This window comes from Bos indicus, chromosome 16, assembly GCF_029378745.1.
Source record: "Bos indicus isolate NIAB-ARS_2022 breed Sahiwal x Tharparkar chromosome 16, NIAB-ARS_B.indTharparkar_mat_pri_1.0, whole genome shotgun sequence".
Lineage (NCBI taxonomy): Eukaryota > Metazoa > Chordata > Mammalia > Artiodactyla > Bovidae > Bos > Bos indicus.
Window position 1 is genome coordinate 62821370 of NC_091775.1, and position 21525 is coordinate 62842894.

At 36.7% G+C, this 21525-nt stretch overlaps 1 protein-coding gene across 1 annotated transcript in view; it reads left to right on the plus strand.

Annotated features, from left to right (window-relative positions):
• XPR1 (xenotropic and polytropic retrovirus receptor 1) overlaps nt 1–20996 on the plus strand; it is a 208152-nt gene extending 187156 nt beyond the window's left edge. The window contains exons 12-15 of the mRNA XM_019976614.2: nt 3855–4021; nt 7351–7490; nt 12076–12297; nt 15232–20996. Coding sequence (XP_019832173.1) covers nt 3855–4021; nt 7351–7490; nt 12076–12297; nt 15232–15292 — 590 coding nt within the window. The 3' untranslated portion in view covers nt 15293–20996. The remainder of the gene's footprint in view (nt 1–3854; nt 4022–7350; nt 7491–12075; nt 12298–15231) is intronic.
• Nucleotides 20997–21525: the final 529 nt, after the last annotated feature.

The window sequence follows — 21525 nt, forward strand, 5'->3', positions numbered from 1 at the left end:
TTCCCTTCTCCAGGGGATGTTCCCAGCCAGGGATTGAACCCATGTCTTATTGCAGATCTTTACCGTCTGAGCCATGAGGGAAGCCTTATTTAATATATCCTTCATGAAATATTGCTCAGGATGATGTCCATATGTGATTTTTTCTGTTTTCTCTCTTAGCAGTTTTCCTAACATACTCTTTTGCTTAATTCTTCCTATGAAGCCTAATAGGTACAAAACTCTAAGAAGCTTATTCGTTTTAGATTCAGTGGATACCATTACCATCCATATGTCTGGTATTAATTATGCTTCTAATATGGCAGGTGTGTAATAGAAGCTTAGGGTAGAATACCAATGACTTGATTTTCTGTGATTCTGAACATTACTAAAGTGGGCTACCAGAGTTAGCCAACAGAGAATTAGATGTAATTGCTTGCCTAAAGTGATAATATCTTCCTGATACAATCCCTGAATACCAATGAAGGCAGATAATTTCAGGGAGACGCACTCCTCATTTAGGAGATGGGAAAGATCAAGTAAGGGTGATAATTAAAAAGAGACCAAAAATACAGCATTTGTAGACCAGGTGCCTGTTAATCATTGTTTGAAGAAGTTCATAAGATACAAATTACTTATTCTAAAATACTGTATTAAAATATTTTTAAGTCAGTGAGTCCTTATGTATGTTTCATAGAAACTTCATAGAAATAATATGGGATTAAAGGAAGGCAATTCAGCCCATTGTCCCATTTTAAGAATTATATTCTAAAGATGGAAAAGTGAAAAATGAAAATGTTAGTCACTTAGTCGTGTCTGACTCTTTGCAAGCCCATGGACTGTAGCCTGCTAGGTTCCACTGTCCATTTAATTTTCCAGGCAGGAATTCTGGAGTGGGTAGCCATTTCCTTCTTCAGGGGTTCTTCCCGACCCAGGGATCAAACCCAGATCTCAAACCCAGGTCTCCCATGTTGCAGGAAGATTGTTTACTGTCTGAGCCACCAGTGAAGCCCATATTCTAAAGACAGAACTTGTATTTAAAAGCTAGAAGAAATAACAGAAAATTAGCACATTATTTTTAGTTTCATTATGAATTCATTTTTCTGTCTTTTTCTCTGTTGTTCTTATTTTGAATGTATGATGAATGAATTGTATTACATTGCTAAATTTGCTTTATTCTTTACAAACCTTAGTAGATGAGTTACAGATTTTTTTTTAATGCAACCATGATGCTAATTATTGAAAATATTACTCAGCTAGACTCTATGTCTGTATATAGAATGAAGTGAACAGGTATGTCAGAACATACCTGACTAAACCTATGTAGTAAGTAAATATTATGTTAAATCTTGTAAATTGATATTTTGTATAGCACCGTGTTATAGTACAAATATTAACTCAGTTTGCTTTTGATGGAGGAAAGTTTTGTGGAAATAGTTTAAATCTTAAAATGTGTTTATATCCAAGCTTAACTGTTCATTAGAATCAGCTATGGGCCATTTTAAAAATTTGTATTTCTGTTCCCTACCACTGACTTTCCAGGAGAAGAATGTGGTGTCCTGGCATGTTTAAATAGTAGCTCTCATCCGGGAATGGGGATGGGGCACTGATTTGCAGTGTTTGCTGATTTCCATGGTGTAAATACAGACTGCCACCGTAGCCAATTTCAAGCTACTAAGATGATTCATGTGGAATGTTGGGAGATGATGTATAGTATTTCCATTATATAGATACAATAAACATATATAACCTAAAAGAACAAATAATATCAAATTTTAGTAAAATAATTAGGAAGTGATGAATCTGAGTTTTCATTGCCTTTGTTTTTAATATAGCAGATTATAAAGTTTATGTAATTTAACTTAAAATGACTGTGTTTAACAACCAGTTTGCAAAGTTTTGAAAATTTATTAATCAGCTCATAAAGCTGGTACAAACTGTTGCTAACAACACACTGGAGCTCAGAGATATCTGTATCTTTGTTTAACCAACTAAATAGTTCTGACGAAAACAACCTGCCAATCAGGTATTTTTCTGAAATATGGATCTGATCCTAAGTCACAAGAAAGCATTCCACAGTCAGACCCAGAATGTCTTCTAGCCTCATTTCAAAGCATACCCACTCCCCCACATCTTCTGTTTCACCCACACTAGACTTAGATTACTTGAAGCTTCTCAAAACATGCCTTGCACTTTCCCACCCTCATGCCTTTTCATTAGTTTCTTTTAGCCTTGAATAGCCTTGCCTCATCTGCCTGACTTTTGCAACACTATTTATTTATCCTTCTAGAAATAACTCAAATGCTGCTTCCTCTTATTTCATACTTTTGGAAACAGTCCCATTCTCCTTGATGTTCTCATAGTACTTTGCTTATTTTATTTTGAGCTCCAATTATCATCAATAACAAATGGCCGTTTCAACTAAATAGATTATAGATGTTTAAAAGGCACCTTTGAATAATACTGTACTTAACACCTTAATGTATAAAATGATTAATAAGAACTTTTTATTTGTTTGCTTGCTTGGCCGTACTGTGATCCTTGTGGGATCTTGGTTCCCTAACCAGAGACTGAACCCAGGCCCTGGCAATGAAAGCACCAAGTCCTAATCACTAGACCACCAGGGAATTTCCAGCACTTGTTTATTTTACTAGGAAGGATTATGGATAATGCATGATACAGCCTTTACTTTCTGATCCTTTGGGAAACTGATTGAAATCTAAACTTTTTTTGAATTAGATGACACCTTTTTTTTTTTTTTCCTGATGATTGAGGACCATTTAGTAGTAATTATATACCTATGCCTTATAGCCAGAAAACAGATATAACATCATGATAACTTTCAGACTTATCAAAGAAGAGTTTCATTGGAGAATATACAAAGCACTTAAGAGTGAAAAAGATAAAAGTTGTGTATTATTCTGATTTAGTGCACTTTATAATGTTGTCTGTCAGCTTAAAACCCTCATAGCTCAGTTGGTAAAGAATCTACCTGCAATGCAGGAGACACCGGTTCGAAGATCCCCTGGAGAAGGGATAGGCTACCCACTTTAGTATTCTTGGGCTTCCTTGGCTCAGCTGGTAAAGAATCTGCCTGCAATGTGGGAGATCTGGATTCAATCCCTGGTTTGGGAAGATCCTCTGGAGAAGAGAAAGGCTACCCACTCCAGTATTCTGGCCTGGAGAATTCCACGGAACTGTATAGTCCATGGAGTTGTGACGAATCAGACATGACTGAGCGACTTTTACTTCATCATTAAATAAAATCCAAAAGGAGCAAAAATACCATGCTTTGCTTTGTGGTTTGAGAGAAATTTGCTTTCATATATGTTCTTAAGGATACATTCCTTATCAGTTGTCGCTTTGTAGCATTTTATCTAGAATTAAAATTACCTGTTTTCACAATAAATATTGATAAGATCTAAGTATGGGAAGGAAATGTTGTTCTAAAGTAAAAACGATCCAAGAATTTCTCAAAGTGAATGCAGCACATCCCTTGTTAATGGTGTTTCATACATTTTTTAAAAATCTTTGACCCAAAGCTGCCACCTGATGGCAAAAATTAAAATGACAACTTTTGTAATATTCTAAACCTCCATCACAATTACTTGAAATATTATGTTTTCAGCATTGAGCCCCTAAATTCTAAATGCACTTTTGTATAAGTTTTGTATATTTGTTGAATGTTTGATAATTATTTTGAATTTCAGATAAATCAGATTTATTACTTAACTTTTTTTAGATGGGGATCCTACTAAGGAGATTTACTTAAAATCTATTTATGGAGCTGGAGGAAGAATCTGTTTTTTAATTAGTTTTACTTAATGAAGAATTTTACTCGAATGTAGTAATTTTCTCTTTCCCTTTTCTTTCTTCAGAACAACGTCACTCAGACACCATGGTGTTCTTTTATCTGTGGATCGTCTTTTGTATCATCAGTTCCTGTTATACCCTCATCTGGGATCTGAAGATGGACTGGGGTCTTTTTGATAAGAATGCAGGAGAAAACACCTTCCTCCGGGAAGAGATTGTATACCCCCAAAAAGTATGTACAAAGAGTGCTTGTATTTATTTTTAAAAAAGAAAAAACACAAAAACAGAACACTCAGGTATATTACAGTATATACCCAACACCAGCCCACTTAAAATAATTACCAAAAAATGCTAATCCATTCAGTCAGTAAAAATGTACCAGATGTTAACTATATTCTGGGTGCTGTAGGAAATAAAACAAAGTAAAATTCTGGTTCTCAAGGACGCTATAATCTATGTTCTAAACAGATAAGTAAACAGATTGCAATACAATGTAATAAAGACTAGAATAGAGGAATAAATAATTAAATATCTTTTATGATTTGTTTTTTAACATGCAGTTCCCTGTGTCTCATGAGACTTAGGGAGAAGCCGGGTGGGCTGCAGTCCATGGAGTTGGCTGCAGTGCATGGGGTTGTGAAAGAGTCAGGCACGACTCAGCGACTATGCCCTACCTTAGGTCTCACATGCCGTTTCCTCTTAGTTTACCTTGCAAATTCTTGTTCCTTCTTTTTATTTTTATTTTATTTTTTTAGCATTCTACATCAAGCTGCTTATTTATTTTTAAAATTTGTTTATTTATTTTTGGTCACACTACATAGCATGTGGGATCTTAGTTCTCCGGCCAGAGATCAAACCCATGTCCCCTGTAGTAGAAGCTCAAAGTCTTAATCATTGGACTGCCATGGAAATCCCTTGTTCCTTCTTTTTAAAAGTCAGTTTGTTCCTTTCTCTCCAAGCATAATTAGCCAATCGTCCTAGTCCCATTTTACACGATACAAACTTCCAATTATGGCAGTTATCACATTGCATTTTAATTACCTGTTTAGGTATCTGTATCCCTTACTATCCAGCATAGTCCCAGGCATACAGTAGACAATGTTTGTGGAATGAATGAATGAATAAATAAATAAATAAGTAAATACTTGACTGAATGAGCAGTGCTGTGAAAGCACAAAGGAAAGAGGTGTGCCTGACTTTGCTGGGTACATCAAGAAGGCTTTTCCTGTCATTTGTTTCAATCAGTTTTCTTAAAGTTTCGATTTGATCCAAAAATACATGGATAATTACTTGAGAATCATTTGAGCACCTTATCTAAATTATGAATGAAAGGATGAGAAGGACTGAATTAAAAAGTCAGTAGACCAAAAGTATCTTTACTCAGATATTGAAAGAAACTAAACAATGAATTGGGAATCCTTATAAGTGAATTCTAACCCCAGCTCTCTCACTAATGAGCTACATAACTTTAGACAACCAGACTGCAGTGTATTCCGTAAGGTAGGATGTTACACTAGATTATCTCTTGATCCTTTCCCAATCCTAAAATTCTGTATGCAGAGGAGAGTATAAATTGGGCCACTGATATTTTATACTATGTCAAAATGTCATCAATACTTCAGAACTGAACTTCGAAAAGTGTGTGACTGTGTAATATGTAACTGGTGCTTAGGGAAGGCTGTTTTCAAGTGTGAGGATTGAAAATAAATGATAGACTGAATATGATGAATGATATGTTAGGGTAACTTCATATAAACAAATGAAGGCAGAAAAGGAGATATTCATTGACAGTGATTTTTAAGTCTCATTTGAAAAGAAAATTTTAAAAAGTAATATTAAGCACAAGTCAGATAGCAGACATGTGTTCAAGAAAAGATGGCCTTTTGTTCACCAAATGCATGTGGCTTTGCTCCTTGTACTGTTCTTGCCTTACTGAGAGATGTAATGCATTTCTATCTTATTATGATGATTGCTTTGATGAACTATTTATATCTTTACATAAATGTTAACCTGTTCATCCTTTAAGTACTTTTTTATTTCTATGTAATAAAATTAGTTAATAGAATCTTCCACTTGCTTTGTTATTACATATTTTTATGACCCATTTTTAGGGTCATAGTATGCTTTTGTACATTAGGCTTTACAAATATATAAGAAAAATGTCCTAGAAGATCACCATACCCCTCTCAGCTTTAAAAGGGCAAATACTGGAGTTAAATTTGTTGTGCTAAAAAAGGGAAGAAGCTATATGTGCAGTTCAGTGGGTGTTCATTTAAAAATTAAGAACACAGCTATATGAACCTTAAACTAAGTTCCTTGGCATTAACAGTGCATACTGTTGAGCACCATACCCAGGTCCAGGAAGCATTTATGTTATCTCCATATTAAAATTTAACTTTTTTGTATCTCTTGACCTCAAGTTAAGTGTATTCCTCCCAAAAGACTTTTAATTTTTGGTAACATCAGCTCCCACATCAGTCAACTGTGGATCGGCTTGATTGGCTCTTAAAGACATACAAAATTGCAGCTTTTCATCAAAACACCTAATAATGATTTCACTGCATGTGGATTTATCCAAAAATTACATTATTGATGTATTGAATGGCTGGGGGAAGGGACAGAGAGATAGTTAATGTGTTTTTAAAAATCTTCATAAAATTAATCATAGTAAGCAATGAATAATGTCTAAAATTGATTAATCAAGATATAGCAATATACACACATTATTTAGAAATGTGGAAGATAATGCTCAAGATTTGAAGATGTTTGCCCCTAAAGAATAGGACAAGAAGAGGACTGCTGTTTCTTTTGTTTAGTAGCCTTCTAACATGACTGATGTTCCTTTGCTGACATTCTTTTAATAAAATAAATGCTATGATTTAATACATAGCAGTTCTAGTTCCCATAAGATGTTGTAGCCTTTAAATACATATTTTAAAGAGCTGGATATCTTGAGATGAATAGAAAATCCGTGAATTATAGTTCCAGTCAGTTGGCAGTTTGTGTGCTTAAGACTGTGTAGCTAAAACTGAAAGAATTAGTTGAGTGCTTGTCTTCCCCATGTGGAAATGGGACATCCCTTAAATTTAATTGTTAGTGAAATCCAAGCTTCGTGTTATTTTCTGACATCAAAAAAGAAGGAAAAACTTTTTTCAAATGTAGGGTAAGGCAATTTGAGAATAAAAGTGCAAATAACAGAGTTAGTAAATCTCATATTTTCTAATTTGAACTATTGAGCCATTGGTATATCACATACATTTTAGAATGTCATCTCAGTCAGCTCGAGAATCTCATCTGGTTTGTATTTCTGGGGTCTAGAAGAGAGCCTAGTATACAGTATGGGAATGAAGTATTAATATGTTTGTTAAAGGATCACTGAAATTCAGTAAAACTTCATTTTGAATATTGTCCTATATATGAAAAAAAACTAAATTGGTGAAGTCTTTTAAAATATGGAACTCTTTATTTCTTTTACTCACGCCTGTCAGTATGATATGTGACTCTTGTTTACTGTGCTAGGTATGCTTATTTGTAAGAAACACATTGCTTATTATCCCTCAGGCCTACTATTACAGTGCCATCATAGAGGATGTGATCCTGCGCTTTGCTTGGACTATCCAGATCTCAATTACCTCCATGACTTCATTGCCTCATTCTGGGGACATCATTGCTACTGTCTTTGCTCCCCTTGAGGTTTTCCGGTAAGCAGACTACTGTAAAGTTTATCAGATATTTTTTTTTTACCTAAAATGTTACTCAGTACTTATAAATTAGATTTTATTAAAAACTTATACCTGAAAAGCTTAAAATTTCCAACTTTTCTCAGACTTCTTATCTGCCTCAGTGTTGGAAAATTCTGACTGAAGGACTAAGAGATTAATTCTTACAAAGTTATGCTGATGATGACTTTTTTAGAAGCTTTTTTTAAGAATTGGACTCCATTTGAATATCCAAATGACTAATGAACATATGGAAATGTTCTTTACATGATTAGTCACCAGGGAAATGCAACTTAAACCTACTTTTGAGATACAGCTGCTCACCTGTAAATGCTAAAATGAAAACTACAGACACACCAAGTATTGATAAGGATATAGAACAATTGGAATTTACAAACACTGCAAGTAGGAGGAAACCAGTATAATAGACACTCTGGAAAACTCTTTGTCAGTATCTACCAAAGCTGTGCATGAACTCTTGGGTATATAGCAAACAGAAATACTGACTTAAGGCCACCAAGATCCACATACAAGAATGTTCACAATAATAGTATTTGCAGCAGACCAAAGTGGAGACTACACAAGGGCTTAGCAATACTAGAGCATATAGATAAATTGTGATATTTACACACATGCAAATCTATTCAGTAATGAGCAAAAGACTAAATACAAAAACATGAATGAATCTCACAAGGCAAAGTATTGAGCAAAAGAAGTTAGCCACAAAAGAGTATGTCCCTGTATGAGTTCAAATTTATGAAGTTCAAAAGCAGGCTAAATTTATCTATGGTATTAGAAGTCAAAATAGTATTTGCCCTTGTGGGACAGTGAGTGGAAGTGGCACCAAGAGAACCTCCTTGAGTGGGGAGTGCTAAATCGCTTCAGTTGTGTCCGACTCTGTGTGACCCCATAGACGGCAGCCCACCAGGCTCCCCCATCCCTGGGATTCTCCAGGCAAGAACACTGGAGTGGGTTGCCATTTCCTTCCTCAGTGCAGGAAAGTAAAAAGTGAAAGTGAAGTTGCTCAGTCGTGTCGGACTCTTCGAGACCCCATGGACTGCAGCCTATCAGGCTCCTCCGTCCATGGGATTTTCCAGGCAAGAGTACTGGAGTGGGGTGCCATTGCCTTCTCCTGAGTGGGGAGTAAGGTGCAATAATGTTCTGTTTCTTGAAATGTGTGCTGATTACACAATGGGGGTTCAATTTGCTAAAATTCATTATGCTGTGTCCATCATACTTGTTCACTTCTCTGAGCGTGTGTTACACTTAATAAGTTTTTAAATTAAAAAAAATAATTGAGCTCCAATGGAAAGGTTGTGAGTAGAAACAGGGAGGTAAAAAGTCTTAGAACAGAGATTAGAATTAAAATCTTTTGAGAATCATATTTTGCAATTTAGCAACCTGGGTTATTTAGCCCACCTTCTCAGTGGAAACAATAAAAATGCCAGATAAAATGTTTTTTTAATCTTCCTAAAAGCATCAATGATCTGACATGATAGCCCAAACTCTTAAGTGAAGATAGGTACCCCATGATAAGCAGAACACTAAAGCTGATTTTGCACTTAAGAAATTTGCCAAACCAAAAGACTTTGAGATTCATCTGTGATAGCCAATTCAAATTTGTATGCACCTAATACATAGCTTGAAAATAGTAAAATGAAAGTTGACATTGCTAGAAAGTAAAAGTAGATAAATTTATAATTTTAGAGGAAAATGTTAGCATACTTTTCTCAGTGTAAACAAGTAATCAAGTAACAACTTCCCTGGTGCCTCAGTTGGTATAGACTCCACCTGCCAATGCAGGGGAGAAGGCAATGGCACCCCACTCCAGTACTCTTGCCTGGAAAATCCCATGGACGGAGGAGCCTGGTGGGCTGCAATCCATGGGGTTGCTAAGAGTCAGACATGACTGAGCGTCTTCACTTTCACTTTTCACTTTGATGCTTTGGAGACGGAAATGGCAACCTACTCCAGTGTTCTTGCCTGGAGAATCCCAGGGACGGGGGAGCCTGGTGGGCTGCCGTCTATGAGGTCGCACAGAGTCGGACACGATTGAAGTGACTTAGCAGCAGCAGGAGACACGAGTTCGATCCCTGATCCAGGGAGATGCCATATGCCACGAAGCAATTAAACTTGTGCCCTACAACTATTGAGCCTGTGCTCTAGAGCCTGAAGACCACAACTACTGAGCCCACATGCCACAATTACTGAAGCCTCTGAACCTTAGAGCCCGTGCTCTGCAACAGGAAAAGCCACAGCAACAAGAAGTCTGCACGCCGAAACTAGAGAGTAGCCCCTGCTCACCACAACTAGAGAAAAGCCCACACAGACATGAAGACCCAGCACAGACAAAAATAAATAAAATTTTAAGAAAACAAGTGATCAATTAACCAACTTTACCTAAATGACCTATGTAGAGCATTGCGTACAACCTAGCTACTAAATACAAATGCTTTTAAATGCACATGTAACATTTACCAAAATTAACCATGTGTTGGGCTGTATAAAGGAAGTCTTAACAAGTGTTAGAATAAAATCACAAAAAGATACCTGAAAATTCACAAACATTTAGAAATTTAGCAGCATATATATAAATAATCCATGGGTTGAAGTTGAAATTGCAATGGAGATTTTAAAATAATTCTGAATAGAAATGTCATTGAAATTCTCCATCACCACCACCTCCCCCCATTCTCTTTTTTCTCTTTCATGTATGCTGCTTTAATTTTTTTTCTAGTAAAAAAAAAAAAAAAAGAGGTAGCTCAATTACTTTTTTATTCTTGAGTTTTTCTTTTTAAAAAATTATTTGGTTAATAGAATCAGATGTTATATCACCCATTTAAAGCAGAAGCAAAAAATATCCTTTGAATCTTTTTTCTTCTGCAACTACTACCCATTTTTGTGCTCTCTTTTACAGCAAAACTCTTCAAGAGATAACTTTACTTGCTATCTCTGCTCTCTGACTCCTTCCCCATTCTCCCTTTAATTCATCTCGTCCTTTTCCCCAGTACTCAAACTAAATTGCTTTTGTTAAAAATTAATAACAGCAGCAAACACTAATGTGTTATCCTGTACATACCTGGCACTGTTCCAAGCACTTTACATGTACTAACTTAGTGAATCCTTACAACAATCTTGTCAGGTAAGTACTGTTACTATCTCATTTACTGATGAAGCATAAGTTAAGTAAATCATCCAAGGCTGTTACACTTAGTAAGTAGCAGATCCCTAATCTGAATCTAGACAGTCTCCCAGAATCTGTGCTCTTAGATCATATTGCCTCTTTATCCTCTGTCTAAATCCAGTGGTTCTTTTATCTGACTTTACCTCTCAGCAAAGCTTTTCATTTGATTTCTCAGAAACTACTCTCTTCTGTCTCACGGTCTGTTCCATCTCGATTTGTTTACTGGTTCTTTTTCCTCTTCCCAAATTGTAAATGTTGGTGTGCTCTAGGGTTTGATCCTCTTTACTCTTCTCCTCCACTTATTCCTAAGCCCATGACTTGAAATTCTGTTCTTATGCTGTCTATAGTCCTAGTCTCTCCCTTGAACTGCAAACTCATATCCATCTAGCTACTGAATTTTCCTCTTGGGTACCTAATGGCAATAGAAATAACTCAGATCTCTAGTAAATGGTCTCACCATTCACTGAAAACAAAAACCTGAGACCACCCACATCCCATGTCCAATAAGCCTCATCTTCGTAAATAAATCCTATCAGTCTGCTTCTCATCACCTCTGTTATCCCCACCTGAATCTAAGTCTCTGTCATCTCTAATTGATCTCCCTTCAGCTGTCTTTGATCTCTTCACAGTGCAGCAGATTGATCTTAAATCACATTATTCTCCAGCTCAGAACTCCTTGTTTTCTGACACACTGTAAGTCTAAACTCTATACTGTAGATTTTAAGGCTGTGGATCAGGCCCTTTTCTACCTCTCTATTTTCATCTCCTGCCCTTTTTACCTTCCTGTTCCATTCCAGCCCCACTGACATTGCTGTTGTTTTAACACACCAAAGTCCTCTCCAGCGTGGGACCTTTTGTACTTGCTGTTTCCTCTGCCTTGGACCCTTTTCTTTAGAATTTTACCTGACTTGCTTCCTTACATCACTCAGATTGCTAGATATCATCTCCTCAAAGAAGCATGTTCTGTACCCTTGCCCTGCTTTATTTTCTTCAGAGCACATACTGTTAACTAATTGTTTATTTGCTTAATATCTGTCTCTGTTATTAGAAATTATACAGGCATAGGCTTTGTCTCTGTCATACTGTGGCTTTTCCTGTCATACTGTAGGTATTCAATAAATATTTGTTCAATAAAGTGAAAGAATGAGCACTCTGAACCTGTGTTCCATGAGTCCCTTTCCTTTTCCTATTCCATTTTTGTCCCCTTCCCCTCAACACACACACCACCTTTTTCTATTCTAATATTCTAGTCCTTAATTCTTTTGTGTGTGTGTGTTTATTTCCATGAGTGGAAAGTTGATGTACTTGGAGGTCTACAGGTGATAGCAGTAGTATATTCGCCTTTTATAAGTAACTCACCTACTCCTACCCCGTTTTGCTAAGGCGATTTGTGTGGAACTTCTTCCGCCTGGAGAACGAACATCTGAATAACTGTGGTGAATTCCGTGCTGTGCGGGACATCTCTGTGGCCCCTCTGAATGCCGATGATCAGACGCTCCTAGAGCAGATGATGGACCAGGAAGATGGGGTACGGAACCGCCAGAAGAATCGGCCGTGGAAGTACAGCCAGAGCATATCCCTGCGCCGGCCTCGCCTCGCTTCTCAGTACGTATGGCTGCCACTTCTGTGAGATGAATTCCCTTCAGGTCTAAGTTTGGAGGAGAAAATAGTATTGTTGCCTTGAGAAATCTGATGGACAGAGGAGCCTGGCAAGCTACAGTCCATGGGGTCACAAAAGAGTCTGCACCTGACTTAGCGACTAAACAACAACATTTAAGTTAAGAAACAGTCATGTTGAACCTGATGAAATTGCTGGTGTTCAGCCATTTTTCACAACCTATGTATAGAATGTCTTAATGGACACATAGTGTAAAATATTATTAGTATGTTAATTAATGTATTAATTAATACCTACTGATTTGGCATTAAAAGTACACTGGGAAAAACTTATTGGAGAATATTTTATTTGACTCTTAAGTATATCTTGTATAAAAATCATTTTCAAGTTGTAAATTTTAAGAACCCTGGTTCTGCCACTTGACATCTGTGTCATCTTGGCCAAATCACTTAGTTTCTCTATATTATTGCTCATCTCGAAATTGGGATTAGTATGGTCCCTGTTCAGAGGGTGGCTAGGTAGATTGTTTGTTATGACTTGGAATTTACACCAGTTTCCTCACAGAAAGAGCTCAATAAGTATAAACTATTATTATTTTTACTTTCTTAGTAAATACCTACAGCAATATTTTTATCGGTCATTGACTTTGTATATTCCTAAAAGTTGTTTGGAGGATAGCTGTACCCTCTAAGTGTAGGGTTTATGTGGCCACATTTGAAATTTAGAAACAGTAGATATCACAAAGGATTGGAATAAAAGAGGGGACAGGGCAGTTTTCTGAAGGATAAGGGAGTGTTTGGATAAGCTAGAGGCATAGTAAAGACATAAAGGTGGAAATGAGGAATGGAAAGAAAAGCCATGTGACTAGAGCTTGTAACAAATAGTAACAAAATTTAGCTGAATGAAGTATGATTGTAAAAGGCTGAAAGCTTTATCTTGTAGGCAGGAGGAAGTCACAGAGAATTTTTTCATAGAATGTTATGAAAGTAATACATTCATAACTTTCAGTGGCACTGTGCAACATATATTGGGAAAGGGAAAACTGAAGGCCGGATCAACTGAAAGACCATTGCAGTATTCTTAAGTATGGAATGTTAAAGACTTGGACTAGGGCGCTTACAGTAGGCCAAAAAAGAAACAAGGAAACATTTTAAAGGAAGTTTAAAAAAAAAAATTAGAGATGGTAATAACCCACAGGGAGCAGAGGAGAAATTGCCTGAGCTTCAGATAGAATTTGTAAGTTCTCTGAAGAAGAGATTGTAGAGAAAAGCAGAGCAAGGAACTGTCTTGGAGAACAAGCACAAGCAAGAGAAAAAAAAAAGAACAAACAAACGGGGTAGGAAAGGAATGGTCAGGGAGGTCAGTAGGAAGAACGTCAAAACAAAGCAGGATGCTGTTACATAGAGCAGGAAGCAGAGTTTGAAGAAGCAAGAGGAGGGCATGTGGAGGCTGGTAGAGTTAGCAAGGTGAGGTCCACAAAGGACTGGAAGACAGTGCAATGGGTGGTCATCCCACTGAGCTCCTAAATTTGAAAGTCGAATCCTCGCCAGTCACCAGCAGAGGGCAATCCAGACATACACTCTTTCTGCTTCAAAAACAAGGAAGCAGTAGATCTTTATGTTCAGCTTCAGATGTTCAGTGGAAAAACACCAGTTTATTAGACTGCCTCCAGGGGAAGACATTTAGAACAATGGAGCAGCTTTTGTGCAAAGGAAGAGAGCAGCGAATCTAAAATAAGATCTGAGACTGAATGCTAACTTTGAGACTCTTGCAACCATATAACACATCCTTAACATTTTTAATGTCTATTTCTACCTCTGTTGAGTAATAATAATACCTACTTTACCTCATGGAGCTCATGAGTTGCAGAATATTTTGATGTTATCTAATACTCCATTTTTCATCCTGTGCAAGAATCTCATTTATGGAATCCTGAATAGTTGATTATCTTATTTTGATTGACAGTCATCAGTGACAGTGAAGTTTATAACCATACAAGGCACCTGGTTTTATTGTTGGCTAGTTACTGTGGTAGATAGCTTTTGTTGAAATATGCTTCAGTATAACTTCAACCAGTTGATCCTGGTTGGGCTTTCTAACATGACTTAGTATTCTCTCTTATGTGTGCTGTGCATAGTCACTCAGTCATGTCCGACTCTTTGTGACCCCATAGACTGTAGCCCACCAGGCTCCTCTGTCCATGGGGATTCTCCAAGCAAGAATACTAGAGTGAGTTGCCATGCCCTCTTCCAGTGGATCTTCCCAACCCAGGGATTGAACCCAGGTCTCCCGCATTGCAGGCAGATTCTTTACCGTCTGAGCCACCAGGGAATCCCCTCTTCTGTGTATACTTCATCAACTGTTTGAAGACAACTGTCATGTCTCTCCTTTAGTCGTAATCTGCTGGCCAACTCTCCTAGTTTTTCATGTGTTCCTCAAATGATTTTTCTGTCATCCTCATCTTAATTCTTCGTTTAACAGTAAAGCATTAATGTTTAATGCTTTACTGATGCTTTTTATATCTGTTCTCTCACTTGATATTCATACTGTCTCCATGAAGTGAAAGCAGTATTATGTAAAAAGGTATCATTATTCCTGCTTTACAGAGATGAAAATTGGTATCTTGGAGAGGTTAAAAAAATACATCATAAAATCCAAACCCCTCCATTGCACATTACACATGACCTACCATTGTTGCTTCCTTCCTCTGGTTACAACCTAGTTTCTTAGTGTTTTTCCAGTAATATCTGAAATTGAATACAAAGCTCTAGGAGCAGTCTATCTGGTGTAGTACATAGTGTCCATGACTGGTTATTATGTATTTTTAACGGTAGTAAGATTGAAAATGTACCTAATACTTTGGACGTGTTTGTATTTTAGTAATGGACTAAGTATTTTTTCTTTCCGTTCATTACCACTAGATCCAAGGCTCGTGACACTAAGGTATTGATAGAAGACACAGATGATGAAGCTAACACTTGAATCCTCTGAAGTCTAGATTAACATCCTTGGTTTTCCTACTCTACAATTCTTTCCTCGACCAACGCAACCTCTAGTACCTTTCCAGCCGAAAACAGAAGACATATAACACGTTTTCCGAGCTCTTCCAGATCGGATCCTATGGACTCCAAACAAGCTCACTGTGTTTCTTTTCTTTTCTTCTCGTTTAATTTTCATTTTCTATTTTTAAAACAAATATTTACTTCATTTTGCCAATCAGAGGACATTTTAAGGAACAAAAACACAGTATCTTCTGGATTGTTTACAATCACAAGGACACAGATACCTACCAGGATGAAGAACAGGCATTGCAAGGACCCTCTGATGGGACGGTACCGAGATACCTCGGCTTCCGCTTGGCCCGGTTTTGACTGGTTGAAACCGGACATTGATTTTTAAATTTTTTGTCAGTTTATGTGGAGAATTTTTTCCTTTCCTTCATACCCAGCGCAAAAGCACTGGCCGCACTTGCAGGGAAAGTGCAACTTAGAGCAGTACCTTCATTCACGAAGCTACTTTTTAATTTGATGTAACTTTTCTTATTTTGGGGAGGGTTGCTGGGTGGGTGGGAAATATGATGTATTTGTTACATATGGTTTTCTCATTATTTATGAAACTTAACCATAAAAGAATGATATAACTCCTGTACAATGAAGGTGGTAACAGTGAAGACAGGGGAAACTAATGTTGAACAGCATTTGAGGGTTTAGTCCACAATACCTCTTTCATGAGACGACTTGCACCTGTTTGACTTTTTCTTCCTTTCTTTTTAATTTTAAGCCAAAGTTTTATTACTGATGTTTTGAGTTGCTGCTGCTTCAGAATCCTGAGCGTGTCTCCTGCAACAAAGCCTTCACAACACGCCCATACAACCAGCTGAAATTTATTGAAGAGGCCTGATACATTTTTTTAAGGAACAGATGTGGAATACATTTGCCCATATTCCAGCCGTAACTGAAGTTACGCCTTATTAAGCTTCAACATGTAGGGTAATTGAAGTACAGCCTTTACCAACTTGGGATTAGAAGGCACAGCTATTTCATAGACTCTCTACACCCTCATTGGATAGTCTTTCTTCTGGGCCCACTTACTTTAGCCAGAAGTCGATCAAATTAAAAGTCTGTCTTGGGGAAACCATGCTTTTGAGAGCATAGAACAAGTTGCCCTTCCTCTCTCACTTGACAGTGATGAAACAGATTGGCAGCCATGTCTCCCAGCAGTTTTAAAGGATGAACATTAGATTTCATGCCCTCCTATGACAGAAAAACTGCCAAAATCGGGGGGGGCCTAAACTTGGTTATACACAAAAAGCGTATTTCTTAGAAATTTCAGACTATAATGGTCTGTACACAATGCTCATTTTCACTTTTGTCTAATTCCTTTCCTATTTCCCAAGTCATCAGATAAGCCCAAAAACCCTAAAGGATTTTTCTCCCTTGAATGTGATTGGCATTAAATTTAGCATTATCATTTACTTAGTAATAAAAGCATATGATTACTGCCCCTTAGTATATCCTTTTGTTATTAGCTCTTATTCCATGCATCACAAGTCTTCACTCATCCCTGTCATAATTCCAGGAGATTAATTAAAATTCCTATTACTACCAAAATTCTACCAATTAACTAACATTTTCTTTTTAAAGGAGTTTTTTTCGTCTTTGTTCTGTCAAGCTTCCAAAATTTGGTCCCTTCCTGAATTGAGACTTTTTTCCCCTGAAAAATCACTAAGCTCTGTGGCCTTTACAGCTTTTTTTGTTTTGCCAAGCATATTCCTTGGCCCAAAACTGAAGAAGAGAAATTTAATTTTTTTTTGTTTGTTTAAATAAAATGGATAATTTCTAATAATCAGTGGTAACAATTTAGTGACCCTTAATAGATTAAAGGTTGCATTATTTATACTTGGGATTTTTTTTCTAACTACTCTGGTTTTGTACGTTAAAACTATGGGGGAAATATCACTGGTCTGTCCAGAAGGAGCAGTCATTATTACTGAGTTATATAGAAAAGTCCAGTGGACCAGTCATTTCTTGTACAAATAAAACTGATGGTACTAATGTGTATCCAGAGCAATTTGACTTGTCAACTTCATTCTCTGTTAGTAAACCTATATAATGACACACTTAAAATCTTACAGTTGACTTCTGGTATTTTAATTCCCCAGTGTTTTTACTTTAGTGTATCCTATGACCAGTTTGGTCGTTTTTCAACTATTACGATTCTTGACCCTGATCAGTATTACTTTTTCATAGATAATGCATTGTTTGAATATATTCTTTTTCTGCTGTTGGTCCTATCAGAATAGTTTGTTCAGGAATGGTAGGGCTTAGGTAACTTTCAGCTTACTTTGACAGATGCTTAAACATGTTTTTAAACACAACAGCTTTATGTTCCTCCTGAAGCTCTAAAGAGAAAAGAAGGCTTTTCCTCATCAAGAGGAAACAGTTTGGAAGACAGAATATATAATTTTTTCCTCCAGAAAAGGCAATGTGCATTTTTCTCACCTAACTTTTATATGCTCTAGTTGTGAATGCTGTGTCCTACCTAAAATTTTACTGGAGCGTCTTGTACACTGAAACTCTCAATAGAACTCCTAGGAAATGAATATCACAGAGTTATTTTAAAGGAGCAGCACTAACCAAAGGAAAAACGTCATCTGATTTTAGGTTTAGGAAGTCTAGTTTTATTTTATTTGAGAATCACTCAATTGATGGTATCAGTTAAAATACCCCCAAATGAAAGAAAAAAGTATTTTTTAAAAAGGATAAAATTTCTTTTTCATTTTGTGATAATATGGAAAGCATTGATGTGTGTAGAGAAAGTAAAAGACAAAAGCGGCTTATTTTCCATGCACAAATGTGCACCTCTAATTAAGGCTGCCTATACCTTTAAAATGGATTAATTAAGGATTTCATACTATACAGAGAGACATTAAAATGATCACAAATTGTCATTAATTAGGTTATAATAGTTATTTTTAAGATTGGAAAGAGGTCGGAAACCTGTGTGCAACTTTCTTTTTCAGCATCAGCCCTTTTTCTCCTTAAAAAAGCTGCTTCATTTCAGATACAGAAGCAGTGCTGTGGGAGGAGAATGCCAATCACCCCAGCAGTAGCATGTGTGAACCCTTAGAGAAGGAAAACAGAGCCCAGCCCCTCAGATCTGTGACATCCCAGTATTCCAACAGGAGAGTTTGAAGATTTTAACTTGAGATTTTGCTAGAAGTAACTTGTTGGTATATGATATCCTTCTACCATGGTTTGACCAAAGTATATTCATGATAACTAGAGAAAGCAATTTATGCTTTCTTAACTAAGGCAAGTTAAGAATAGGAGAAAATAGTCTATTGAGTGTACAGGCATTAACAGACATTTAGTTGAAGAGAAATAAGGTAATTGTGGAGGTAGCAGAGAAGAGCAAGAGGAAGTTGGACCTTGGCAGCAGAAGCCGGGCAGTGAGGAAAGTAGGTGAGCTTGACCACATCCTTTGGGTGGTTATACTGCTGGTAGACACCTGCCTGTTTTGCTACCCTCTTTCTCCACTACTTTCCTTTACTCGGGAAATAGTTCTTTATGCCCAAAAGCAATTTTATTAGCAATGTCTAGAAAAAAAATTTTAGTCTAAGGAAAGTAATTTAGAAAATAACTATCCATGGTGTTATTTTATTCAAATATTTAGGATTCTCTGATGTGATTGCACTTTATTTGGTAAATGAATTTCAGATTATTTTCTGTAATAGTTTGCATGAAATCTTTTAGTTATTAAGAAATAGGAGCTGTACAGCATATTGAAATTTTAAAAATTAAGGTGGCTTCTCAGATTGAAAAAACTTACATTGAATCTAAGGCTTTCTCAACTACAAAATCACCGAACTTTTAACACATCTAATTTTAAAAGCCAATAATAGATATGATCTATGTCACTAAGTTAAGACAGTAAAAGTTCTAGTAGAACTTCAGGAAAAGTTAAGAGAAATCAAATTTTTGAACTTAATTCATTCCTTTTTATGATGCATCTGGCTTATTTCTTGCTTTTGATGATTAGCTGAAGCAAGGAAAGGTTAAAGAGATTTTACAAATTGCTTAAACACACATATGTTTCTGCATTTCAGGTATCAATCTTGATAGCAAATCTTAAAAGCTAACTTTCTGCATTATATTTTCAGTCTATGCAATGTCAGCACAGTCATAATGTGGTCTAGAGTTTATTATATTAGATGGTAAGAAATTTGTGCTGATAAACGCTATAAACCAGTATTACCCAGTGTTAAGCCACACCACTCACCAAATATGAAGACTTCAAAGAAGTTCGGAGCTTAATTTAAATGATATGAGAAGTTTGCCTGGGAATTGAGAGGAGCCTGCTGATTGGAATGGTTCATCATGCCTTTCTAATATGAATTGGCAAAACTGTGATATTGAGTTGCCCCTTTAAAAACAACCTTCCGGAATGTATTTGCTTGCTTACTATGGAGTATAGTGGTTATCACATTGGCCTAACACTTTGAACACACTTACTACAGAAGAGGAAGTCAGAGGGACAAGATGAGTTTCCCTGAAGAGAAGCAAATGATTATACTGCTTTTCATCTAAAGTATGCTTCCTTATAGCAGACCTTTATTTTATTACTAAAGCAAAGCCACCTTCAGTTTGTTTGTTTGTTTTGTTTTATGCCATCAACCTAAGGAGGACAATCAAATAACCAACTGTTGGCCTTGGATTCAGTGTGTCTGCTAATTACACCATCTCATCTTATATACCTTCAGACCCGTTACTTGAGTAAACGTCCACCATATCACCTTAGTTCTTCCTATGCCCTTTCCTCTGTGCCACCACAAAACAGAGGGAAGACTTAACTACCAGAAAGATGTGAACTTCTAAGAAAGAGCAAGGATTTCATCTCACTCTCCTTTTATCATTATCTCTGAAGTCCCTCCCTACAATTCCCTGATGGTCCATGCTGCAACACCAGCATGGTGGAAGTGAGAAAGATTGTGGGGAATCCCGAAGGAGTAACTGATTGTGACATTGTTATTCTTTTGAACTATAAAATTGTGAGCCACTCACACTTGCAGAAAGAGCAGAACTCTTAAGCTTTATCACATTGTGAAGATTAATATCTTACTGTTTTCCAGATTAGCACAGAAGCTTGTATCAGTGAAGAGTATTTAGGAGGGCAATAGGGTGTAAAATGTACCTGTCTTTGAACCCTCTCCCTCTTACTCATGTTTCCTTCACCCCACCCCACCCCACCACACTGTGTTGGTCAGGTGATACTATTCTATGAAACTGAGCTATAGTTGTCGAAAGTAACCATGGAATGTGATTAGTCCTCTGTGGGTGCTTCTTCCCCTGCTTCTTCTCCCTTGCTTTCTTTCTTCCTCCCTCCACTCTGGTAAATGGAAAAGGTGATGTCGAAGAATTGATGCTTGCTTGGACTCATGTTGTATCTGTGACTATGCTGTTAACTGTCTCCTTCTTCCTTCTTACATGGGTAGAATTCTTATGAAGTGTGGCGTTCCCTTCTTGAAAGTAGGTTTAATGCACAATGTGGTACTGTTTTATAGTTTCTTGATGGTTGTATAAAGCAAAAAGTTAATGTGGTTATGTGTTTTTAAAAGAAAATAAGTGATTGGTTAAAAAAAAACTGTTCTTTTTTCATTATTACAAGCCTTCACTGTTTTCCAACAGTTTACTGCCTCCTTTGTCACTGGTGAATGGTTTGTGTGACTGTGTGTTTTTCTCTCTGGGTTTCTTGGATCCTGAATATGATTCCTCTTAGGACTACTAACTTGTTAAGAGTTTAGGGCAAACAGACTTCACGGGTGAACATTTTTTAACTCTTTTACTAAATTGAAAAATAATCTAAAATAGCATTTTTTCTTTAGGTAATATATGAAGTGTGACCCTAAAGCAATGGGATTGATGCAGCCGATCTTTTTTCAGTTAAATCCTGAACAGCTGGACACCTGTTATTATTCCATACCCAGACACTGTGGGAACGTAGAATTTTCTGTGGAATTCCTGGATTATTACTCTTATCTATCTAGAAAAAGTTATCAAATTAACTGACCCCAGGATAAATATACTCGAAAAGAGAAAAATATTTTATTGACTAAACCAGAATATGATAACATGCAGTTACCACATTAAAGTCAGGATAAGCTGTGGATATATATGACTCATTGGATCCTCAGCACCTCTCTCTAATCTGATGAT